The sequence below is a fragment of the Gymnoscopelus braueri genome, assembly GCF_963280865.1.
Source record: "Gymnoscopelus braueri genome assembly, chromosome: 20".
Taxonomy (NCBI): domain Eukaryota; kingdom Metazoa; phylum Chordata; class Actinopteri; order Myctophiformes; family Myctophidae; genus Gymnoscopelus; species Gymnoscopelus braueri.
In genome coordinates this window covers 37,223,976-37,246,504 of record NC_137622.1, presented here as the reverse complement: position 1 = coordinate 37,246,504, position 22,529 = coordinate 37,223,976, and the positions used below count along the sequence as shown (strand labels likewise).

At 43.2% G+C, this 22,529-nt stretch overlaps 2 protein-coding genes across 5 annotated transcripts in view; one reads left to right on the top strand and one right to left on the bottom strand.

Moving 5' to 3' along the window:
* Window positions 1-210: 210 nt before the first annotated feature.
* On the bottom strand, window positions 211-1,497 carry LOC308075974 (peptide-N(4)-(N-acetyl-beta-glucosaminyl)asparagine amidase-like; the record flags this gene model as incomplete). Its single annotated transcript, XM_080416021.1, has 1 exon — window positions 211-1,497. One exon carries the CDS (start codon window positions 1,495-1,497, stop codon window positions 211-213), a length of 1,287 nt encoding a protein of 428 aa, XP_080272147.1.
* Window positions 1,498-6,430: 4,933 nt separating this feature from the next.
* myot (myotilin) overlaps window positions 6,431-22,529 on the top strand; it is a 79,723-nt gene continuing 63,624 nt past the window's right edge. For all 4 annotated transcript variants that reach the window (XM_080416436.1, XM_080416437.1, XM_080416435.1 and 1 more), the window contains exon 1: window positions 6,431-6,585. The gene's annotated coding sequence lies outside the window, so the exon portion shown is untranslated. The remainder of the gene's footprint in view (window positions 6,586-22,529) is intronic.

Sequence of the window (22,529 nt, the reverse complement as noted above, 5' to 3'; positions counted from 1 at the left end):
AATTTCACCCAAAAAGGATAATAAGAAATGACACTACATTTTTAAAATACTGAAAAAAATATCATACTTATACTATGTTGTCAAATAAATAAAAGAAAAGTCACGCAGTGGTCATAAAATGCAAAAAAAAAAGTAAGTAAACAAAGTAATCTAAATTATGTTATGAAAAAAAAAAACATGTCAGCCAACAAAATGAAAATAAGTGAAACTCTAGGTCTCTCCTCTTGCAGCCCTCCAGGCCAGAGATCCAGAGCTGCGGCCGCCCAGCTCCCTCGGTCTGGGACTCTTCGGGGAGATGAACTCCACCAGCTCAACCATCAGCCTGTCCGTCAGCTCCGCCTTCCTCTCGGGCCCCAGGGACTGCTGCCTCGTCGCGTTGAGCCCGTCGATGGCGTGCCGTAGCCAGGGCTCCTGAACGGCCGTCCGCCGCGCTACCACCTCCGGATGCTTGCAAGAATACCTCCAGGTCACGTCGACCACCTGGTCCTTGGAGAAGGCCAGGACGTAGGACAGTTTCTTTCCCCAGCCGGCCTCGTACAGCAGGGGTTTATCGCAGACGTTCTCACAGGAGTCGCAGTGTAGCCAGCGGCGCTGGGAGGCCGAGTAAACCTCCGTCCACACGTGGTCGCTACTGTCCCAGATGTACCTGGCCTCGAGGCCCAGAGCTCTGCAACAAAGGGTGAAACAGTTGGCCCACTCCCCGCAACGGCCTCTCCTGGTCTCCAGCAGTTTTCCCGGGTCGTTGTACCTGGGGAATCTGGTGGCGAGTTGGCAGGTGCCACAGTGGTAGCTCTCCACGCGTTGCGCTCCCCAGCGGAGGTCTTCGGCAGACGGACTCAGGGGAGCGGATTTGACCGCCTGGCATCCACAGTGGCTACAGGGCAGACAGTCGACCCACGAGAAGAAGTCCCGCTTGAACCAGCCGAGCAGCTCGAGCACCAGGAAATCGTCCTCGCCCAGGTCGCATTCCGGGTCGGACTGCCGAGCCTGCCGCAGCCTCTCTCTGGCACTGGAGCGGAGCTGCTGCTGAGGGATGCAGTTCCGGGCCTTTTGTTGCAGATCAGGGTTTTCGTACAGCATGACGTGTTGAGTGTAGTGCTGGAGAGTCACAAAGATGTTCGTGCTGTCCTCCAAAGACGCCGTTCGTGATGGAGATGGCGGAGTTAGCGGGTTAGAGCCAGGGGTCCGGAGTCTCTGGTCTCTCTCCATCGCGATGGATTCCCTGATGAGTTTCAGCTGCTCCACGGATGCAGACCGCGGGAACACCATATGCGTTTCTGCCTCTTCGAAACCCATCTCAAAGAGACACTCCACCGCGCCTTTGACGGGCAGCAGTTTGGCGGAGAACATGGGGTTGCTTATACTAATGGACCTGTACTTCTCATCGTCGGGATACTTCAAGATGTTGTCCGCGCAGGTGATCAACAGCTTAGAGGCGTCTAAAAAGTCCTCGTTCGGATTCTCGCACAATGATGACACGGCTTGCGATACCACCATGTTTATGTATCAGTAAAACATCACATGCTTAAACACCTCCCCTGAAACGAACGGTGAGCCTCCGCCGTTCCATTTGTATCTTTCCAGGCCTTTGTCATTGTTGCGTCATCTGATGACGTCATCATTTCAAATTGCTTTGATTGGACAGAGGGTCCAAGGCAGATTCTGTTGCTGTCTGGCAGAATCTTCATATTTTTCAACTTGTGTTGTTCACATCTAGAGTTCGGCCCTCTCACCTGACAGCGGCCGTGCATGAAGGATCCAGGTCGCCTTTAACGGGACGGACAGAGCGGTGATTGGAGGGCTGAGGAGTGTGCTGAGCTTGAAGTGAAGAGCTATCCCCACCAATCATGGAGACGGAGTCGCACCCAGGATCTGCATAACATCCGTAACAGCTAGTAATAGTAGGAGAGCCAGGTAGTGGGTTGACCGTCTGTTTTTTGTTGGAACAGCGTGATTGTCCATGTTCACACATGCGCTGTATAACTGGAAGAAATTGCCGCATATCGCGTAAGAGCACTAATGGCAGAAGCATTGCCCAATAATGTAGTTTCATACAAATACAAAGTACGGAAAATATGAAAGTTGATTGCATTAAGTGTAGTTTATTTCCCATGGCATGCATTGTGTGTGTGCATAGTGTGGAGGCAATTGCACTACTGGTGTGCTAGTAGAAGGCACACGGATAAATGAAGTACTCCTTCTCCTCTCCCCCACTTCTTCTTCCCTTCTCTTTTTTTCTATGGAAATAACGATAGGATGCACAAAAACGAATTTCACCCACTTTTTTACTTTTGTAAACCTGTGACGTGACAATAAAGCTGAGCTGATTCCCCTTTCAGTCTCTGTCTCTCTGTCCGACTCTCTCTCTCTGTCTGTCTCTATTTCTCTGTGTGCATCTCTCTCTCTCCCCTTTCAGTCTCTGTCACTCTCACTCTCTATGTTTCTCTCTCTCGGTGTCTCTGTGTATCTCTCTATCACTCTGTGTACCTCTCTCTGTGTGTGTGTGTGTGTGTGTGTGTGTGTGTGTGTGTGTGTGTGTGTGTGTGTGTGTGTGTGTGTGTGTGTGTGTGTGTGTGTGTGTGTCTCTCTCTCTCTCTCTCTGCCATCATTGAATTCTACAGGTTTCATGTGTCCCCAGGAGACTCAATGGCACCAGACGTATGTCCCCTGGCCCCTCCCCTCCCCACCCTCCCTCCCTGTGCTCCTCCCAGTCCTCCAGTCACAGCTATAAGGTTAAGTTAACACCCCTGCAGCCTGCAGCGTGGGTTGCACATGGAGCCACCCGCCCCCCCCACACACACACACACACACACACACACACCCTACCATATCCTTTCCTCATTTTGGATGACATCAAAGATGATTTGGAGATACATTCACACGGTAACACAGAACACGTGATGTTGTCGCCATACAGTTGCACAGGGAACACATTTCTTTGTACGTTTTCTCTAACCTTTTCCATGCAGATGACTGCCAAATATAGAAGAAAAGGTAATGCACACCAATAGCTGTGGTGAGGTGGTGCTGACTGACTACTGGGAATAAACTTTAAGATAAAGAAAGAAGAAAAACGTGTCACACAATCGGGCTTCATATGAAGATGTTTAATTTATTGATGTTTGGGCCTAGCTAGCCCTCATCAGAATGAACAAAATGGCTTGGTAACAAACACTGGTCTCTTATATCACTGGTTATCAAACTTTTTCCTAGTCAAGGACCCCCAAATTGATATGTATTAGCCCGCGGACCCCCATCTGAAAAGGTTTTGTGCCAGGGACCCCCAGAAGAGAAGATTTACACTTCACGAGAGAAAATAAGCAGCAGGCAAAGTGCAATAAATGCCCTGCAATTCTCTCATGCAAAGGTGGTTGCACGTCCACTCTTAGGAAACATCTCCTACAAAAACACCAGATTAAACTGGGCAAATTTACCGTGTTTGAGAGTCTACAAAAAGCCGTACCACCAGATCCACAGGCGGGGGATGATGAAGACACCGACTCCGATGATTCAAGTTCTCCAGGCTAGTACTAACTACTAACATTAACTAGAAAGCCATAAATAAAATGCTTACCCCATGGCCATGGATGTTACAATTAGGTATGGGCTCTCAGAAAGTAGCCGTTTATTCCGTATTGTTCAATAAAAAGCATCTTAGTCCGATCGGTGGCCATTTTCTCCGTATTTCCTCCATGCTTTCAACTATTCAACCCTATTGGTTGGGAGGTGTATTGCACTCTGATACATTATAACTATATATGAGAAAATGGCCACCGATCGGATTAAAATGCTTTTTATTGAACAATACGAAAGATACGGGTACTTCTGATGGCCCGTATATAATTATAACATCCGTGGCGATGGGATAAGCACTTTATATTTGATTTCTGAACGTCAATGTAGGTCTACGGGCCATAATGGAGACAGTGCAAACACCAGGTTGAAGTTAATCCATGACGATCGTCGTGACAGACGACCGTCGAGTGATCCATGGCTAATAAGCAGTGGTGGCTAATAATAAGTAACTCAACTGCTGTTAAATTGGCTCTAAATTAATCGTTCATCATGAATATTATGTTATATTTATAAACAATCTGCCTACCTCATAATTGTAATGTGCAATCATTACAATAAAGCTGCATTTGTATGATTGAATTTGTGTTTATTATGTACTTGTATATTATAAGTATAATGGATGTCAGGAAAATAAAGGGAAAAAATTATATTAGGAACCGGAACCGGAACCGGAACCGCTAAGGAACCGGAACCGTTAAGAGGGAACCGGAACCGGAACCGGAACTGTTACAATCCTAACGAGTCCCAACCCGTATGGAAAAGTAGTGGTTCATCATGGCACTCACAGGTTGATGCATTCCATCAAACTTTCAGATTCTGTTTTTTCCTCCCAATGTGGAGGAAAGAGGCTTATGTTTACGGTGATCGCTCCCTCTTGAAATATATCGTCTCCGTCAGGTGGAAAGTTGAAACCTCATATGTCCAAAACGCACTTTTCAGGATTGAAAAGTAGCAAAAGTAGCAGATCTACAATCTCAAAACGTGGCACTTTTTGAGCTTGTAGATCTGATTCTTTTGATGCTTTTGTGTGACGCTGTAATATGATAAACTGTTACAGGGCATAAATTTATGAAAAAACACAGAAAGTTAAAATATGGATACACAAGGTTTCTGCCCGACAGAAACGATATACAATCGCTTTTGGGGTGGGGTTTAGCGAAGGGTCCATTAGATTTTTTTTTTTATCGAGTCCCAGCCCTAAATAATAGTGATCTCAAAGCAGTCGTCTTCAAAACCCCGCCTCCAGCCACTGTCATTAGCCGCGAGATGGTGGCCGTGGATTTGAGGTTAGGTTTAGGCATAGTTTTTGTGAGGTTAAAGGTTAGGGTTTAGGCATATAACGACGCCCACCTGGGCAAAACACCAAAGAAAGAGGAAGTCCCCTCCTCATGACCACAATAGACCAGCAATAGAGGCCGCCTGCTCGCACAGCTGCAGGCAATAAAACCTAATTTATCCTCCGTGCACGGCACGCGATAGTGTCGCGCACCAAGGAACGGCCAAGAATAGCAGACCTACAAGCTCACAACGATCACATCCGCAACGCGTAGTGATCTTGTACTTCTGCTATTTCTCTGCGCGCAAAACCGTTGCAGTGCATGGTGGAAAAAAGTACTCAAATGTTTTACTTTAGTAAAAGTATCAATACTGCAATGTAGAAGTACTCTGTTACAAGTAAAAGTATTGGTATCAAAATGTACTTACATTACCAGAAGTACAAAAATGTTTGAAAATAGCAGATACATTTATAATGTAATAATGTATATCTGCAAAGTAACTAAAGTTTTCAAATAATTGTAGTGAAGTAAAAGTACAATGTTTGCCTCTGAGATGTAGTGGAGTAAAAGTAAAAGTATAGACAATTGGAAATACTCCAGTAAAGTAAAATTACCCAAAAAAATGTACTTAAGAACATTACTTGAGTAAATGTACTTAGTCACTTTTCACCACTGCAACAAAGAATATAATGTCTCACTAGGCCTGTCCAGCCGACACACAGGAGGACGTTGAATGAGCAGAAACCAGCGCTCCCCAAAACAACATGTTTGGGGATCTGTTGGGAATTGATTAGCCTACAATGAAACCGGCACCTGCGCGTGCAGTCTCAATGTTTGCAAACAAATAATTGGACTATAGGCCTGCACACACCAACAAAGAGACACGAGATGGGGATCAGACAATCACGACTGGGTGGGGAAGAGCAATCAAGGGGTCTTTTTCAATGCCCCAAATCAGTGTCAGGGACAACAGTTGATCAGATAATAAATCAAGTGACAGTGACACATAACATACATTTAAAATCATGCATTAGAGTTGAAAGTGGCCCCCTGGCGGTGCCTAGTGGCCCACCTGGGGGCCGAGGACCCCACTTTGAAAACCACTGCTCTAGAACCTGTCTTTTCTTTGTTTTTCTTACTGCAGTGTACAGTAGGTGCACTTTCACCTCTCAACTCTTCTTCTGACCCCCTGACCCCTCTATTATCCTCCCCTTTCCACCCCGCTCCCCCCTCCTTCCTCTCTTCTGTGTGTGTGTGTGTGTGTGTGTGTGTGTGTGTGTGTGTGTGTGTGTGTGTGTGTGTGTGTGTGTGTGTGTGTGTGTGTGTGTGTGTCTGCCAATTTCTGAAGTTCATTATTTCTTCCTGCATGGGGAGGGGGTGGGTGGGGTGTCATTCAACTTTTGAGTATTTACAACTCTGCCCCGCCTACATTATTACTCAACTTTACTCAACCCCAGTTTTACCCCTCCAGCACCCCCTAACTCACCCCCCCTCCCTCCCCTCCTCCCCAAGCCCCCCGCACCGCACACACTTCCCAGTTGCGTGTGTGTGTGTGTGTCAGCTCTCTTGCAGCAGGGAGGGTCCCAAGGCCGGTCGAGGGGTTAGGGTGACTGGCAGACAGTCACACCTTCATGCACATTTAGTTTGGATCATTCACAACTTTCCTGTTGGATTAGTACCTCAGTCGTTGTTGTTGTTGTTTTTTCCTGCTGGGATCGACCAGGACTGACAGGTAAGGATTTGGACCTCTGCTTGAACCCCCCCCCACCCCGTTAACTATGCATGAAGCCCCCAATTTATGCACAGTTAACCTCTTAAAACTCTTTAGTTTTAGTGAAACAGACTAGAGTTACTTACAACTGACCGCTATTTTCTGTCCACGCCAAATCTCTTTGGCAAATATAGCAGATCTAAACGCGTTGCAAAGCGTTTTGAGCATGTAAATCTGCTATTTTGGGCGAATGTCCCCCCCCCAGAATAGGCATGCATGCTGGGGTTCAAGTGGTTAAACAGATCTGCATGCAGACCCTGGCTCTGGGTCATACACTGTGTGTGTGTGTGTGTGTGTGTGTGTGTGTGTGTGTGTGTGTGTGTGTGTGTGTGTGTGTGTGTGTGTGTGTGTGTGTGTGTGTGTGTGTGTGTGTACGTACACTCTCTGGGTTAAATTAATTTTGCTGAGTTATCCTAAGAGCGCAGCAAATCAAGAACAACGGTAATGTTTTGCCTTGCATCATAGAATTTACGTTTCCCAGATTATATAGAGGAACCATACGCACACACACACACACACACACACACACACACACACACACACACACACACGTAGCCTACACATAGGGTTATGCTGAGTCACACACTGGCAGATTCAAAGCTAACAGTCCATCATTCATTTTCAATGGAAGCCAGCGACACAAGGATATGCATCCAACGTTTGTAGCTGCTACAAAGTCTACAAAGCCACAATACAAGTTGCTTGCTTCAACTGCAGATTAAACAGCGACTCTGCGACAGATTTGCTGCTTTGCTTTGTAGCTTTATGTATCTTTTATAGCTGCCATTTTGGGTTAAGGCCAATACATACTCCTTTCCAACATCAGAAAAGGAGAGTCGGGACATCTGGAGGTGCTCGGGTTCTGAGGAGCGCCTTTCCCAAGCTCGGAATTAGGTCAATTTGTAGTTATTTCACCTCCCTTTTCCGAAGAAAAGTTCAGACGTCGGGAGCAGTAGGCTATGTATTGCGCTTAAGGGTTACACTAAAAGGGAATCAAAGGATCCAAAGCCTGACAATGATAAATATTGTTAGACCTGACATAACATCTAGAGGAAATATTAACCCATTGAAACCGGGAACGCATTTTAGATTTCTTTGGCTATTGTAGAAAAATCGTGAACATTTGTCCAAATCTTTGAATATATATATTTTTAAAGCGAACATTTGTAACTCAAATCTTTGCTTCTGGGGGTCCCTGGAACAAAATATTTTCAGATGGGGGTCAACGGCCAAATACATTTTGGGGGTCCTTGACATGAAAAAGTTTGAGCACCTCTGATATAGCAACATAAGTTCTTCAGAAAACTGTTAGAAGACATTTGTAGAATCGGCCTCATGTTTTAATGGGTTAAATAAGTAAAGGTGATGTTAGAGTGTACGCAATGTGTCTATATGGAACATTAAATAAGTAATGGTGATATTAGTGTAAACATTAAATAAATAAAGGTGATATTAGTGTGAACGTGGGTGCATGTGTTTGCAGTCAGAAATAAGGCAGCCATGCAGCTGTGATAGTCCGTCTGCAACGTGCCTTCAGATCCAAGCTAAATATATATAGCTGTGTCATGTGTCTCTGTGCCAGCTAGCCCCAATAGCCTAGTTCTCACTGTCCCACAATCTCATCGTTCCCTTTCTTTCTGTCTTTCTTTCTTTCTTTCTTTCTCTGTTTAGTTCCCCTGTCAGTGTATCTCTTTCACATTATCAGAGAGAAACAAGCAGACAGGTATACAAAACAAGACCAAAGTAAGCGACTAGGGTTTGTCAGTCAAACATTATTGTCTAAAGTTGTTTTAAAGCAGTGGTTCTCAAACATTTTCATGTCAAGGACCCCCAAATTAATGTGTATTTGGCTACGGACCCCCATCTGAAAAAAATATATATACATATTTCGTGCCAGGGACCCACATATTTTTTCAAAAACATTCCCAGATCTAAAAGCATGTAGATCGTCTATTTTCAAATAGCCGATCCATATAGGGTTAAAGTGGTTAAACTGAACCACGCCCCAAAATAAGCAACCAAACAACAGAAAAAAGGAAACCTCTGCCAATAATTACAAGCGACTTTACAGACAAACAAGCCCAAAGTCGCTTGTAATAAGCAGACTTGGCAACGCTGCACATTAGCTGTCTATCTATGTGGCTGAACAATGTATACTCCACAGTAGCAGGCTAGCAGCGTGAAATAGACTGTATCCGTAAGATATGTCTCTGTCTGGTGGAGACCTCATATGTCCAAAACAGTTACTTTTCAGGATTCAAATGCAAAAGTATCAAAAGAAGCAGATCTACAAGGCTCGAGCTTGCGGATCTGCTACTTTTAATTAATTTGTGTGACGCTGTAGTATGATCAAGTAGGGCATTCATTTATGAGAAAAAAATACACAAAAAGTTAGAATATGGAGATAAGAGGTTTCTTATCTCAGCGATATGATAGCAGATGCAAGATAAAGAAGTGTGTCAATGACATACATGGAGGGAGAGGCAACACAAGGCATACCAGCTGGGGCGGGGGGCTAGCAGGGGTGAGGGCGGCAAAGGGTATGTGGGGATGGGGGTGGGGTGGGGGTCATCTCTGCAAGCCCGACATGCCTGACTCAGGGCCACGGTTGGCCCACAGAGATCAGGTGACGTAGTGCATTCTATATCGGTCTACCCAACAAGCGCACAGGCTGAGGCGCTGTGGGAGGGCGCTCAGGGAGAGTGGCAGCTTTTCCGAATGGTGCAAAATAATCACTGAATTAGGTCCTCGAGGTGACATCGTAGGTGAGAGATGTGTTCATTCATCATTCTTGACATCATCCACAGATGCTATCCCCACTCATCTCTTTAAGGAGGTCTGGGACACCATTGGGCCCAGGGTCCATAACATCATAAATAGCAGCCTAGCTTCAGGTGTTGTACCAGTTTATTTTTAAAAAGTAGTTGTGGCACCATTGATTAAAAAACCTAACCTGGATACCTCTGTTCTAGCTAATTACAGACCTATTTCAAAGCTTCCATTCATTAAGATCCTTGAGAAAACTGTGTTATCACAATTACAGTCTTTTCTGCAGGTACACAGCATTTTTGACATTTTTCAATCTGGGTTTAAAGCGTTTCATAGCACTGAGTCAGCATTGCTGAGGGTTTTTTAATGATGTGTTAAGGACCACTGACTCTGGTGACTCTGAAATTCTGCTGCTGTTGGATTTATCTTCTGCTTTTGATACTTTGAATCACAAAACTCTAATGTCCCGATTAGAGCATTGTGTTGGTGTCAGGGACACTGCTTTAGATTGGTTTTCATCCTATCTATCCGAGAGATGCTTTTCTGTTCAATTTGGAGATTTTGTATCATCTTCCACCCCCCTGTCGTCCGGAGTCCCTCAGGGCTCGATCCTTGGGCCAATACTTTTCTCCCTATATCTTCTCCCCCTGGGACTAATTTTTAAGAAACATGGCATCTCCTATCACCTTTATGCTGACGATTCTCAAATTTATATGCCCTTAAAAAAGCATAGCAACAGCTCCCTGACACCTCTTTTTGACTGTCTAAACGACATTAAGGCTTGGATGGCTCTCAACTTTTTAAGTGTAAATAAGAGTAAAACAGAGGTCATAGTATTTGGGCCTAGTGGTCCTGGTGTTGTTCCCTCTGACCTTGGTTCCCTGCAGCCTTATGTTAAATCCGTTGTCTCAAATCTTGGTGTCAAATTTGACAATGTGCTCAAACTTGACAAACAGATAAATGCTGTGGTAAGGGTCCAGCTTTTATCATCTAAGGCTGCTCGCCCAAATCAAGTCTGTACTTTCTTTTAATGATTTTGAGCGTGCCATTCATGCTTTTATCACCACACGCTTGGACTACTGTAATGCACTTTATGTTGGCTTAAACAAAGGCTCCATTGGACGTTTACAGCTAGTCCAAAACGCTGCGGCACGTCTCCTAACGGGGACCCGCAAGCGTGACCACATTACACCAATTCTGGCTTCACTTCACTGGCTCCCAGTTCGCTTCAGAATTGATTTTAAGATGTTATTGTTTGTTTTTAAATCACTGAATGGCCTGGCACCTCAGTATTTATCTGAACTCCTAGAGGTGTATAACCCCCCTAGGTCACTACGGTCTGCGGGCCAGTTGAAACTTGAGGTCCCAAATTCAAATTTGAAAACCAGAGGTGACCGAGCCTTCTCGGTAGCAGCCCCCATTTTATGGAATGCGCTCCACTCCCATATTAAACTGGCCCCCACCATCGATACTTTTAAATCTCGCCTTAAGTCCCACCTTTATGCTTTGGCGTTTGGCCCTGTTTGAGTGTTTCGGTGGTCTATGTTTTGTCTCACTGTCTGTTGACGCGGCTGCGTCATATTTTCAGTGATGTGTTTCTTTCTGTTGTTTATTTTGCTTCTTTTGTTTATGTTTTTGCTTCTGTGTTTTGCTTTGTCTCTGTGTTTTTTTTTACTTTCCCAGTGTATTTGGTTTTCTCTGTACAGCACTTTGTTAACCCTGAACAAGTTTTAAAATGTGCTTTATAAATAAAGTGGATTGGATTGGATTGGATTGACTGCACTTGAATCCTACGTGATCCTGTTTTATTTCTGTTAATGTCCATCAAAGGAAAATCAATCACTCTCAACCTCAGGTCCCTATTTTTGGGCATGTTAACATGGGCGAAAATGTTGAAAATCTTAAAATGTTCTGTCTTTCCCCCCTAATTATATAGCAGATCTAAAAGCTCACAACATGTTGCATTGCTGTATAAAATAGGGCTGAAAAGGTAGGGTAAGTGATTGTTTTGTTAAAATAAGAGTTAGCTCTATATTCTGATTCTGAGTAATCATTGCTATGTAGGGTGTTTGTTCAGTAACATGAGTCTCCATGTCTCTCCAGCTCTTTTAGTCAACAGAAAATGCATTTTCAGGTTGGGATACCAATTTGATCCAATCAGGATAGACAACTCAGACAGGATACAGATAAAACAAGTGAAATTAGAAGTGATGACACAAAGAAATGAGCAGACAACATTTGAACTGGAACACTATAACGCATGATGATACTTGTGCTGTCAAACAAGTCTATGAAGCAATCTATGAAATCTATGAAAACATTTTATTTGCGATACAGTTTTATACAATATGTAGTGGGGACCTCTGTCTCTCGATCAGCTAAGGCAGGGGTGGGCAACTTTGATAATGGAGAGGGCCACTATATTTCCACACTCACTCCAGAGGGCCACATTGCATATACTGTCGAGCAGACACCTCTTATCTCTGTATTTCAACTTTTTTTGTAAATTAATGCCGTACTTCGGCATTCTATGTCACACAAAAGTAGCAAAAATAGCAGATCTACAAGCTCAAAACACGTCGCAGAGCAAAAATAGCAGATCTACAAGCTCAAAACGTGTCGCAGTGCGACGCGTTTTGAGCTTATAGATCGAATTGGTGAAATGGTGACTTGATGTGGGCCGAGACCAGTTGCGGACGCGCATGCGCGCTCACACGCATTCAGTCAGCATCTGTTGTCTCAGACACTGCCACTATAACTACGTAGATCACTTTTTTTTTATGTATTAAGAAGAATAGCTACTTTATTTATTGACATTAAAAACAAACAATGCAATTTGTAAGGAGCCCCAATAAACCATTTTAAGTAGAATAATTCAATTTGAAATGAAACAATACCTGGTGAAGTGTGTGGGTGGTTAGGTAATGATTACCATATTTTAAGCCACTACAATGCCAGAATGTTTCCAGCAAAATAATTAGATTTATAGAACAACAGTGGTGTAAAGTAACTAATTATATTTACTCAAGTACTGTAAAGATTTGAGGTATTATTACTTTACTAGACTATTTTCAATTTCCAGTACTTTTACTTCTACTCCACTACATCTCAGTCACTGCTATAACTACAGTATATCAAATTCTTGGCCGAAACCGAATATAGGAAACACTTGGCCGAATGGCTGACCCCTGACTTAAGCAATCGCTGCTTCCCAGAGGATTTTAACACAGTCCACACATAGTGGCCTCAAAGCCGTCATCCTAAGGAGTCTGCAACAGAGACTGTATAGCTGGCCGTTTGTGGAGTTAAAAATGTCGATTTAAGCGTGTTTTATTTGTCACTCACTCATACACATAGAAGCAGCAAAATGTTTGGTGTGGCATGTTCCACAAGAAATAACAAAGACAAATATGACATGATGAATATCGTCTCTGTCGGGTGGAGACCTCATATGTCCAAGACTGCGTTTTCGAGCTTGTAGATCTGCTATTTTGTATACTTTTGTGTGACGCTGTAGTATGATCAAGTAGTAGGGGCATTAATTTACGGAAAAATATGGAGATGGGAGGTTTCTGCCTGACAGCAAGCAACAATATATCCATCTACTCGGCAGTTGCCACTTTGAGAGGGGAATTACTGTAGCTGTGCATCATGGCTTCATCGAGCAATCTCAACAATTCTAAGAAGCTGTTTCAGGGAAAGGATGAATGAGGAATTTGTCTAATGTGACAAATGTCTGGCTGAGGGAAATGACCTCGGTTACTGGACCTATGACTGTGAGGTTTGGGATTCTGAACACATGCAGTTATTTGAAACACAGCCAAGAAAGTCTATTTGATGTCCACCTTGAAGGAGGGGTTATTTGGGGTGGTTACAAGTTATAAGGCTGTCCTGGAACCCAAATCCAACGAACCGCACTGGACAGATCAGCTCCAAACACTGCATGCACGCTGACAGTATAGGCCACAGAAGTAGTTCCTACCAATTACAAATGGAACTGAACGGACCGTTCCATTTCTACACTATCAGGGTTATAGGAGTCTGTGGCCTAATTGGTGGAAAAAGTACTCAAATGTTTTACTTAAGTAAAAGTATCAATACTGCAATGTGGAAGTGGTTCTGTTACAAGTAAAAGTCCGGAATTCCAAATTTACTTGAGTAAAAGTACAAAAGTATTGGTATCCAAATGTACTCAAAGTACCAAAAGTAAAAGTAATAAAATGTTTGAAAATAGCCTCGGTATAAAGAGCTAAAGTGTAAAAATGTATGTTTTATAATAAATTATACCTGCAAAGTAACTAGTAAGTAGTAACTAAAGTTTTCGAATAATTGTAGTGGAGTAAAAGTACAATATTTGCCTCTGAGATGTAGTGGAGTAGAAGTAAAAGTATAGACATTTTGGAGATACTCCAGTAAAGTAAAAGTACCTCAAAATTGTACTTACTGTAAGTACAGTACTTGAGTAAATGTACTACTTTACACCACTGGCCTAATGCAATACCAAACTGGGGTTTCTTGAAATGAAAAGGTTTGAGAACCACTCATTTAAACTTTTGTTTAAATGAGTTGAATTAACACTTATTATGCCTTTAGTTGATTTTTTTCCTATTCCTATCGTGCGGTTGGTTAGGGATCGTGCTGTTTATTCAACCACATGTTTTCCCCTGACAATGGTCCCTATTTTGGGAATGTCTAAGCGAAGTTGTAAGGAAAAAAATCACACCCAGTGTGAAGTGGGCGGTGTGGTCACAGTGGTCATCACAGTGATGGAAGTTCACTTAAAGAAAAGTAATATTGTGGACCAACCATTGTACACCCCTAACTTAAAAAAACCCATAAATGTGTTTTTTTTAAGTGCATAGTCCTATTTATAGGGCTATGCACATGTGTCATGTTTCACTAGCCAATCACAGTCCTGAATAGACTGTGATTGGCCAATCACGGTGCAGGGTTAGGGGGGTACACTGGTGGCCAATCACAGCGCAGGATTGGGGGGTGCAAATATCCAAACCTCACATATAGGGGCGGTTTCACCGCCCAAAAAATTATGCAGTGTAGATTGAGGTCATGTTAGTTTTGGATTAGTTAAGTGAGCCTTGCAGAGCCATGTGGCCCAAAGGGCAGGAGCCTATCTCCTGTTTCTAATATTACATGCTGTTCTGTTTATTGACTTGGTGGCTTGTCATTGTTGTGCAACAGCTTACCGACTTGCTCACAGGCAACTTTGGATTTGGACCGTCTGATCTCGTCTTCTCTTCTCTCTGGTCCAGGCACCCTAGAACATTGGTTCTCAAAGTGGGGTCCGGGGACCCCCAGGGGTCCTTGAGGGAGTTCCAGGGGGTCCCCAGCTAAATGATGGATAGTTAGCGACCAAATGGACCCTTATGGGTCTGTAACTCTGAGAGTGTACAAATGGCACCAAATGGACCTGTTCTAAGAGTTAAATTAACATTGATTTTACAATATAAATTCCATTAAATGGGTGTCCGTAGCCTAAATGCATGTCAACCTGGGGGTCCTTGAAATTAAAATGGTTGAGAATCACTGCTAGAGCCGTAAAAATCTTCTCTTATGGGGGTCCCTCGCACGTCTTTTCAAATGGGGGTCCTCGGGCTAATAAGTGTCAATTTGGGGGTCCTTGACATGAAAAAGTTTGAGAACCACTGCCCTAGAAGGCAATGCCAGCCTGACAGCGTGTCGCGGGTTCGACTCCCGTTCCTGACGACCTTTGCTGCGTGTCACCCCACCATCTCTCTCCCCTTTCCTGATCAGCCTACTTTCCCTATCGCTCTCTAAATAAAAGGCATAAAAACCCCCCCCAAAAAAATAAAATAAAAAATAAATAGCAGATCTACAAGCTCGAAACGCGGCGCTAAGAAACACGCTTTGAGCTTGTAGATCTGCTACTTTAGAATTTTAATCCTGAAAATAAATAGTTTGACACAATAATAACGTCCTGAATTGAGGGTATTAGGGTTGCAACAGTTAAAGGGATATTTCACTTTCAAAAAAACTTTGGGTCATTTTATCGTCTACTCAGGCTTTTGTCAGCCCCCCAGACAGTTTTTAAGTTGCTTGATTCAGTATTTAGATATTTGATATTCATTTTATTTTTATTCTATACAAACCCATTATAACTTCAAACTCCATTTTTAACATGTTAGATTCATCAAAAACACCCGTCCTTGGTTCTGGTAACTCATCCTGCCCTCCTAATACGCGAGGGGGCCGTGTTTTTTCGATTACTTTTTCATTTATTTTTAATATTTTTTTTGGAAAATGAAAAAAATTAAATACAATAAAAAAAAATTGATGAATCTAACATGTTAAAAATGGAGTTTGAAGTTATAATGGGTTTGTATAGGAAGGGGGCGTGTCTGATAAAAAGAATATCAAATATCTAAATACTTAATCAAGTAACTTAAAAACGGTCTGGGGGGCTCACAAAAGCCTGAGTAGACGATAAAATGACCTAAAGTTTTTTGGAAAGTGAAATATCCCTTTAATCCACCCAATTTATTTAACCGATTACATTTTTCGTGCAACACTGTTATGAAGTATTGAATAGGGTTTAAGTCAGACTAATAAGATTAATCCATTTATTGATTATAAAAAAATTTTCATCTAAGAAAGTTTGATATAGAACTAGAGGTTCGGCCCTCACATGTATGTCGCACCACCAATCTGACTAGCTAACCTCCTGTATAGCTCCGAGATGAGGTTCCACGTTCTCACACACCGGCCAATATCTAACTGAAGGGTTGAAACAAGTGTTTAAATCGCTTTTTTAGTCAGCCCTGTGTCATGTTTTCCCAATGCAATCTTACAGGAGCAGTACTGTGCTTGCAGACGGGGGTTGACTGGCCACAGACTGACCAATTAAGCGATTTAAACGCTTGTTTCAACCCGTCGCTTAGATTTTCTTGACCGCTAAAAGTTAAAACATCTGAGAGCAGGGGGGACGACCTTTACTTTGTGGATACGATGTGTGGAAAAAGGGTAAGAATCATGCATAGTGGAAAATATTCTCCGGTGTGAGACCTCATCTCGGAGCTATACAGCGGAGGGAGAGGTTCCAAATGGGGCTAAATCTGACTTGATATGCCCATATATGGATATCTCTGTATCTGTCATTCCTTGTCCCTTTTATGCCTATATATGGAGATCCCTGATGTCATCAGTATATGCCCATATATGTGACAGGGTTATGTCACATAGACAAGTCATATAGACGGGCCGCAGCCGGCCTCTATTATGTCTGAGTCATAGGTCTTATAGGTTTTAATATACTGTAGGTCGGATAGGATAAAGCAATATATGAAATATGAAGATAAGAGGTTTCTGCCCGACAGCTATGTTGTTTGCACCTACAAAACAATGGTGGACCGATGGACACGCCCCCCTAAGCTGGGTGTGCTGCTTGCTATGGTTTAAAGGGATAGTTCACCCCCAAAATTACCTTTTTCCAATCGATTAGTCACCCCCTGGAGACTTGAATTCATAGATATTATTTTGGTTTTGTCACATTCCTAAGCCAATAATTTGATGACCGGCAGCGGTTCCAGTAGGAGACACAAAGAGTCTCCTTTGTGTCTCTTACCTGAACCGCTGTCTACCGGTTCGCTGACCATGAAGTTATTGGCTTAGGAATGCGACAAAAACTAAAACATATCCATGAATTCAAGTCTCCATGGGGTGACTAATCAATAGAAAAAAAATGTTTTCCGCCTTGTTCCGTGGCCCCGAAAATGGGTCACAGCCCTGCGTTTGAGAAACCCTGCGATAGCTACAGTATGTGAAGGGATTGCCTCGTACTCCAACTGGCTGCCACTCTCTTCAGGATGGTCATTTCATGAATGTATTCCATTTTTACAAATGTTTAAGCCCCAGTGAATTTGCACAGCGGTGTCGCACGACCAAAATTGTCAGTAGTCAGCAGCGCACGCATAGGAATAAATCAAGCCTGAATCTAAAACCTTTCATCATAAAACAGCCCTTTTGTGATGATGACAATTGTCCTCACAATGTCTATTTCCAACATTCGATTCCACTATACTTGTGGGGACATGTGGCCCTCATAAGCATAGCAATATAAGAGCATACACACACACACACACACACACACACAAACTTACTTGCTTATGGTTGTCCATCGAATCCGATGATGTCGTCCACTTATGTCCTTAACGGTGAGTTATTTGGTGGCTAAGGAGTCTTCTCCTGGAGCCACACGTTCTATTGCAGGTGGGGCATGTGTAGGTTGTAGTGGTGGTAGTGGTCCTGGCAGTCACAGGTGTGTTGTTCGTTCCTGACGTCTTTGTTGTCGTCTTCTGGCAGTCCTGTCCTCCTCCAGCGTGTCAGTTCATTCCAGGCAGTGCTGCCGCCAGGAGTCACAGTGCACAGTTGGGCGCTCGGGTGGCCGCAGTGGTAAAGTCCCTGCCCACCACCACGGAGGTTGTGGGTTCGAATCCACCGTGGTGCAACCCGGCTTTTGTCGGGTGTCTATGCGAAAACAATAGGCTATATGCACAGCAGCCATATTGGAAAGAAATTGGGCCCCTTCTTTACTTCCTTCACAGGTGTTAACAATGATGCTAATTAAGGCTCTGTTCCATTCTGGTCAAACAGAGCCAGGGTGCTGATATTGCGCATGTTGGCTCACTGGAAACACTCTGCTACACCAGTGGGTCTCAAAAAGTCCTTGAGGGGGTTCCAAATGGCCTCTTATGGGTCTGTAACTCAGGGGAGCCGATTTATGTCCACGCTATTGGGTGAGCAACGCCCGCGCGCTATGCTTAAAGGACCACTGCACCAAATTTGCGGTTATTTTCCGGGTTTACCTTTTTGGGAGTTTTTTGTTTAATGCTGTTCATTCGGTTAATTTGGTACAAAAAAAATGTACTCCATGAAGTGAAGAGGTTTTTTCTTTTTTTTGTGATGAGTTTGTGATGGGTGCTCGTCATTTCCCCTGGGTGCTTTAGCCCCGAGGCACCCACAGTATCGGCGCCCTTGACTCTGAGAGTGTACAAATGGAACCAAATGGACCCGTAAGGGTCCATTTGGTTCCATTTGTACACTCTCAAGAGTTATGGTGGTCCTTGAAATTGAAACGTTTGAGAACCACTGTGCTACACTAAATGGAACGGAGCCTTCATTAGAATCATTGGTAAGACCTGTGAAGGAAGTAAGGAAGGGGCCCGATTTCTTCCCAATATGGCTGCTGTGCATAGAGCCTATTGGCCTGTGTTCGGGGGTCATTGCATGTACTCCTACGGGCTGAGGACGGCGCCTGTCAGGAGGGAGTGTTGGGGCGGGAGGAGTAGGACGAAGGTCTTGGGAGGCATCCGGATCACATGTCCAAGCCGTTTGGTGCTGGGTATAGGACGGTGATCATGGCCTCAATACTCCTGCAGTTTGTCTTTACCAAGTAGTTCAGTATGTGACACACGATCACGCCAGGGGAGGCCCAGGATGCTGTACTGTAGGCCTCCGATGTGGACGCGCTCCAGGGACTTGATGTGCCGGCTGTATGTGGTCCATGCTTCACAGCTGGAGAGGACACACACACACACACACACACACACGTGTCGGTATTGGAGGTCAGACTTGGCTGATGACAGGGTCGTTATACTGTGGCTAAATTCTCTGTAGTCATAATAATGTGTAGTGTGTTGGGATAGTCAATTTGAACAGTCAATTTAAAAGGAGTAGTGTGTGTCAATGAGAACAACAATAAAAACCATAACAAATGTATTTATTTTACTCAAGGGGGACAACGTGCGTCTCGCAAGTTGATGTCATTTGTCCATGTGTGGTCCAGCCCTAAGGAATGTTATTAGCATGTCTTAATAAAAACTTCCTAAGGTTAATATGAGCATCAAAACAATATTTTAAATACAATTGCATTATACAATTGCATTAGCACATGCATTCCATACATTCCATAGGGCTGGAACACACATGGACAAATGTCATAAATGTAAAATATAGATATATATATTTAAAAAATTGCAAAAATAAAATCACAATTTTTCAAAAAAATAGCAGATCTACCAAAGCTCATAGCACAGCACTCTGTGCTGCGCTATGAGCTTGTAGATCTGCTATTTTTGAATAGCCCAAATGTATAAAATAATGGTTAAAGTGGTTATACACAGATGCGTTCACGGTCTATAGTGACGCTTCGACCCATTTCTGAGGCCCGGAATCGAACCTGAACGGGGCCCACTGGGTGGGCCGCGAGGATATTGCAAGTGAGTCCCCCAAATAATTGGCAAAACAAAAATATTTTTATGAGAATATGACAGATTTTATTTTTTCTTTAGAAAATGTTCATGGTGATACTGAACTTACAGTACACTACGTTAGTTCCACTGATCCAAGCTGGAACACGATCGATTGATGGATCATTAAAATAAACAATGCTCTCCACCCTATCTGACCACTTAACACAGCAGCCAAATGGCTGTCGTGTTAAGTGGTCGGATGGGTGGGCCGCGAACGCTTTCGAGGCTTTCAAGTGGGCCCTAATCAGGAAAAGGTTGAGAACCACTGTGACAGACAGACAGACAGATCAAAAGCAACTCCAAGGAAGTAAGAAAATATAGAATTGAGAAATGAATGCAAAGAGCTTAATTTCAATAGCTCCATATGAGACGACAAATATCTGTTATTAGAGGTCCATAATGAAACAGATGTGTCCATGTCTTAGGACAGTAGGTTCTCTAACTTAATATGTATCTAGCCTGGGACCCCTCTGTAAAGATTTTGTGCCAGGGACCCCCCATACAAGATGTCTGTTAAAATGTTTCAGAAATATTCCCAATTTTTTAGATTTATTTGGAAATAGCAGATCTACAAGTTGGCAACGCATTGTCAGCTTTAGTATATTGGCTATTTTCAAATTGCTGATGTACGTTTGGTTAAAACTGATTGTGTTGGAACCCCCTCAAGGACCCCACTTTGAGAACCACTGTCTTACACAGTGACCACATGAACCCAAAATAGCAGATCTACAAGCTCAACTTAGATGCGTTGGTAACGCATCTAAGTTGCATTACCAACCCTTGACAGCCCATTCATTGAAACCGAAAAGTCATATCTGATTGTATTAAAAGGCGTTAAACTCACCAAGAGTGCAGCTGTACGGAAAGCTTGGAGTATCCTCTTTGTCTCAGTCAAGTTTTTGTTTCATAAAAATCCACCGTAGACATGTTATGAGCTACTTTCTGTCAATACATTCTGTGCAGGTGATTTTTTCTAAATGTTGGAGTTTTCAACTACTGAACGTCTTGCATTATGTGCGATTTCGAAACAGGTTGTACACAGGACCGTTCGTTGAGTGATTTCCAACGAGCGCTTCTAAACTCTTAACACTTAGAAAAATAATCACCTGCACAGAATGTATTGACAGAAAGTAGCTCACAACATGTCTTCGGTGGATTTTTATGTAACCAAGACTTGACAGATACGAAGATGATAATCCAAGCTTTCCGTACAGCTGCAATCTTAATGAGTTTAAAGTCGTTTAATACAATCAGATAGGACTTTTCGGTTTCAATGAATGGGCTGTCAAGGGTTGGTAATGCAACTTCGATGTCAGATGGTATTATGGCATCTAAGTTGCTTGCGGCTAAGCCAGGTGTACTTTGAAGTTACAATGAAAAGATTACTTACATCTTCTAGTTTGGCTAATTCCCATCCGTTGTCGCCACAGCGGATCATGTGTTTCCATCTGCTTCGGTTCTCTGCCTCTTCCTCCGTCACTCCAGCCACATGCATGTCCTCTCTCACTGCATCCATGAACCTCCTCTTTGGCCTTCCTCTTCTCCTCTTGCCTGGTAGCTCCATGCTTCAGCGTCATTCTCCCGATGTACCCCTCCTTTGTCTCAACCTCCCCTTTGCTTTATCCCCAAACCTTCTGATCTTGGCTGATCCTCTAATGTAGTCATTTTATGATCATGTCCTTCCTTGTCACTCCTAAGGAGAACAACCTCAATTCTGCCACCTCCAGATCCGCCTAATTGTCTTTTTGTCAGTGCCACCGTTTCTAAGCCGTAGCATGGCTGGTCTCACTATACAGTTTTATACATCTTATTACCTGCCTAGGTTAAATACATGTGAAAAATGTTGTATATCCTTTTATACTGTATATGTTTGCCACAAGTGGGAGTGTGAATTCAAAAAACAAAAAAGTCAAAACAGAACAGGAGGCAAGCTTGCTAGAAAAACAAAGGTTTTCATTTGATCCAGGCCCAGACAACAAAAATTGTAAAAACATAAAACAGAAGAAATAGAACTCCACAATCAAACAAACAACTCAGATCATTGGGACAGCAGGGTAACAACCTCTCCCCATGGTAGCTTACGGACCTAATGAGCAGTTTCCTTTATATACTCTGTAGACTCCACCCTTCCATTACCAGTGAACCAACCACAGTACTCTAGCCACACCCACCCAAGATGTTCTGTGTTCCTAATCAATCAGCTAACAGGATTAACAGGCACCTCCTCAATCAGATCTTCAGGCACCAATCAGCCAGCTACACAGCTAGGCTTCAACAGGCCACTCCCCCATGACAGCCTCTTCCTGTGCAGACACAAACAAAAAGATAAGGAGATTCCAGTCACAACAGAATGTGCACCTTCTGTGTGACTGACTGGGAATCTATATGTTACAAACATAATGATACATTTCAATATGAATGTGTAGGCCTACTGCTGAACAACATAAACATACTTATGGGGGAATTATTCTGCAAGAGCCTGCTCTATGACAATGTTTTTTACATCAGGTTATCCGTATTTCTTAGCAGCAAAAGAACAATTCTTTGGTTTGTGTTTTCACTTAGTGCTTAAAGTTATTTAATTTGACTGCCAATCTGCAATATTGCACAGCTCTATTCACACATTTATTTAAGGCAATATTTTTATTGTCCATACATTTCTTATTGTTTCGTGTTTTTATAGTTCACACTGGCTTTGGCAATGTAAATGAAAGTATGTATTCCCACGCCAATAAAGCCCCACTGAATTGAAGAGAGAGAGAGAGAGAGAGAGAGAGAGAGAGAGAGAGAGAGAGAGAGGGAGAGAGAGAGAGAGAGAGAGAGAGAGATTTATCTCAGGTCATGCCATTG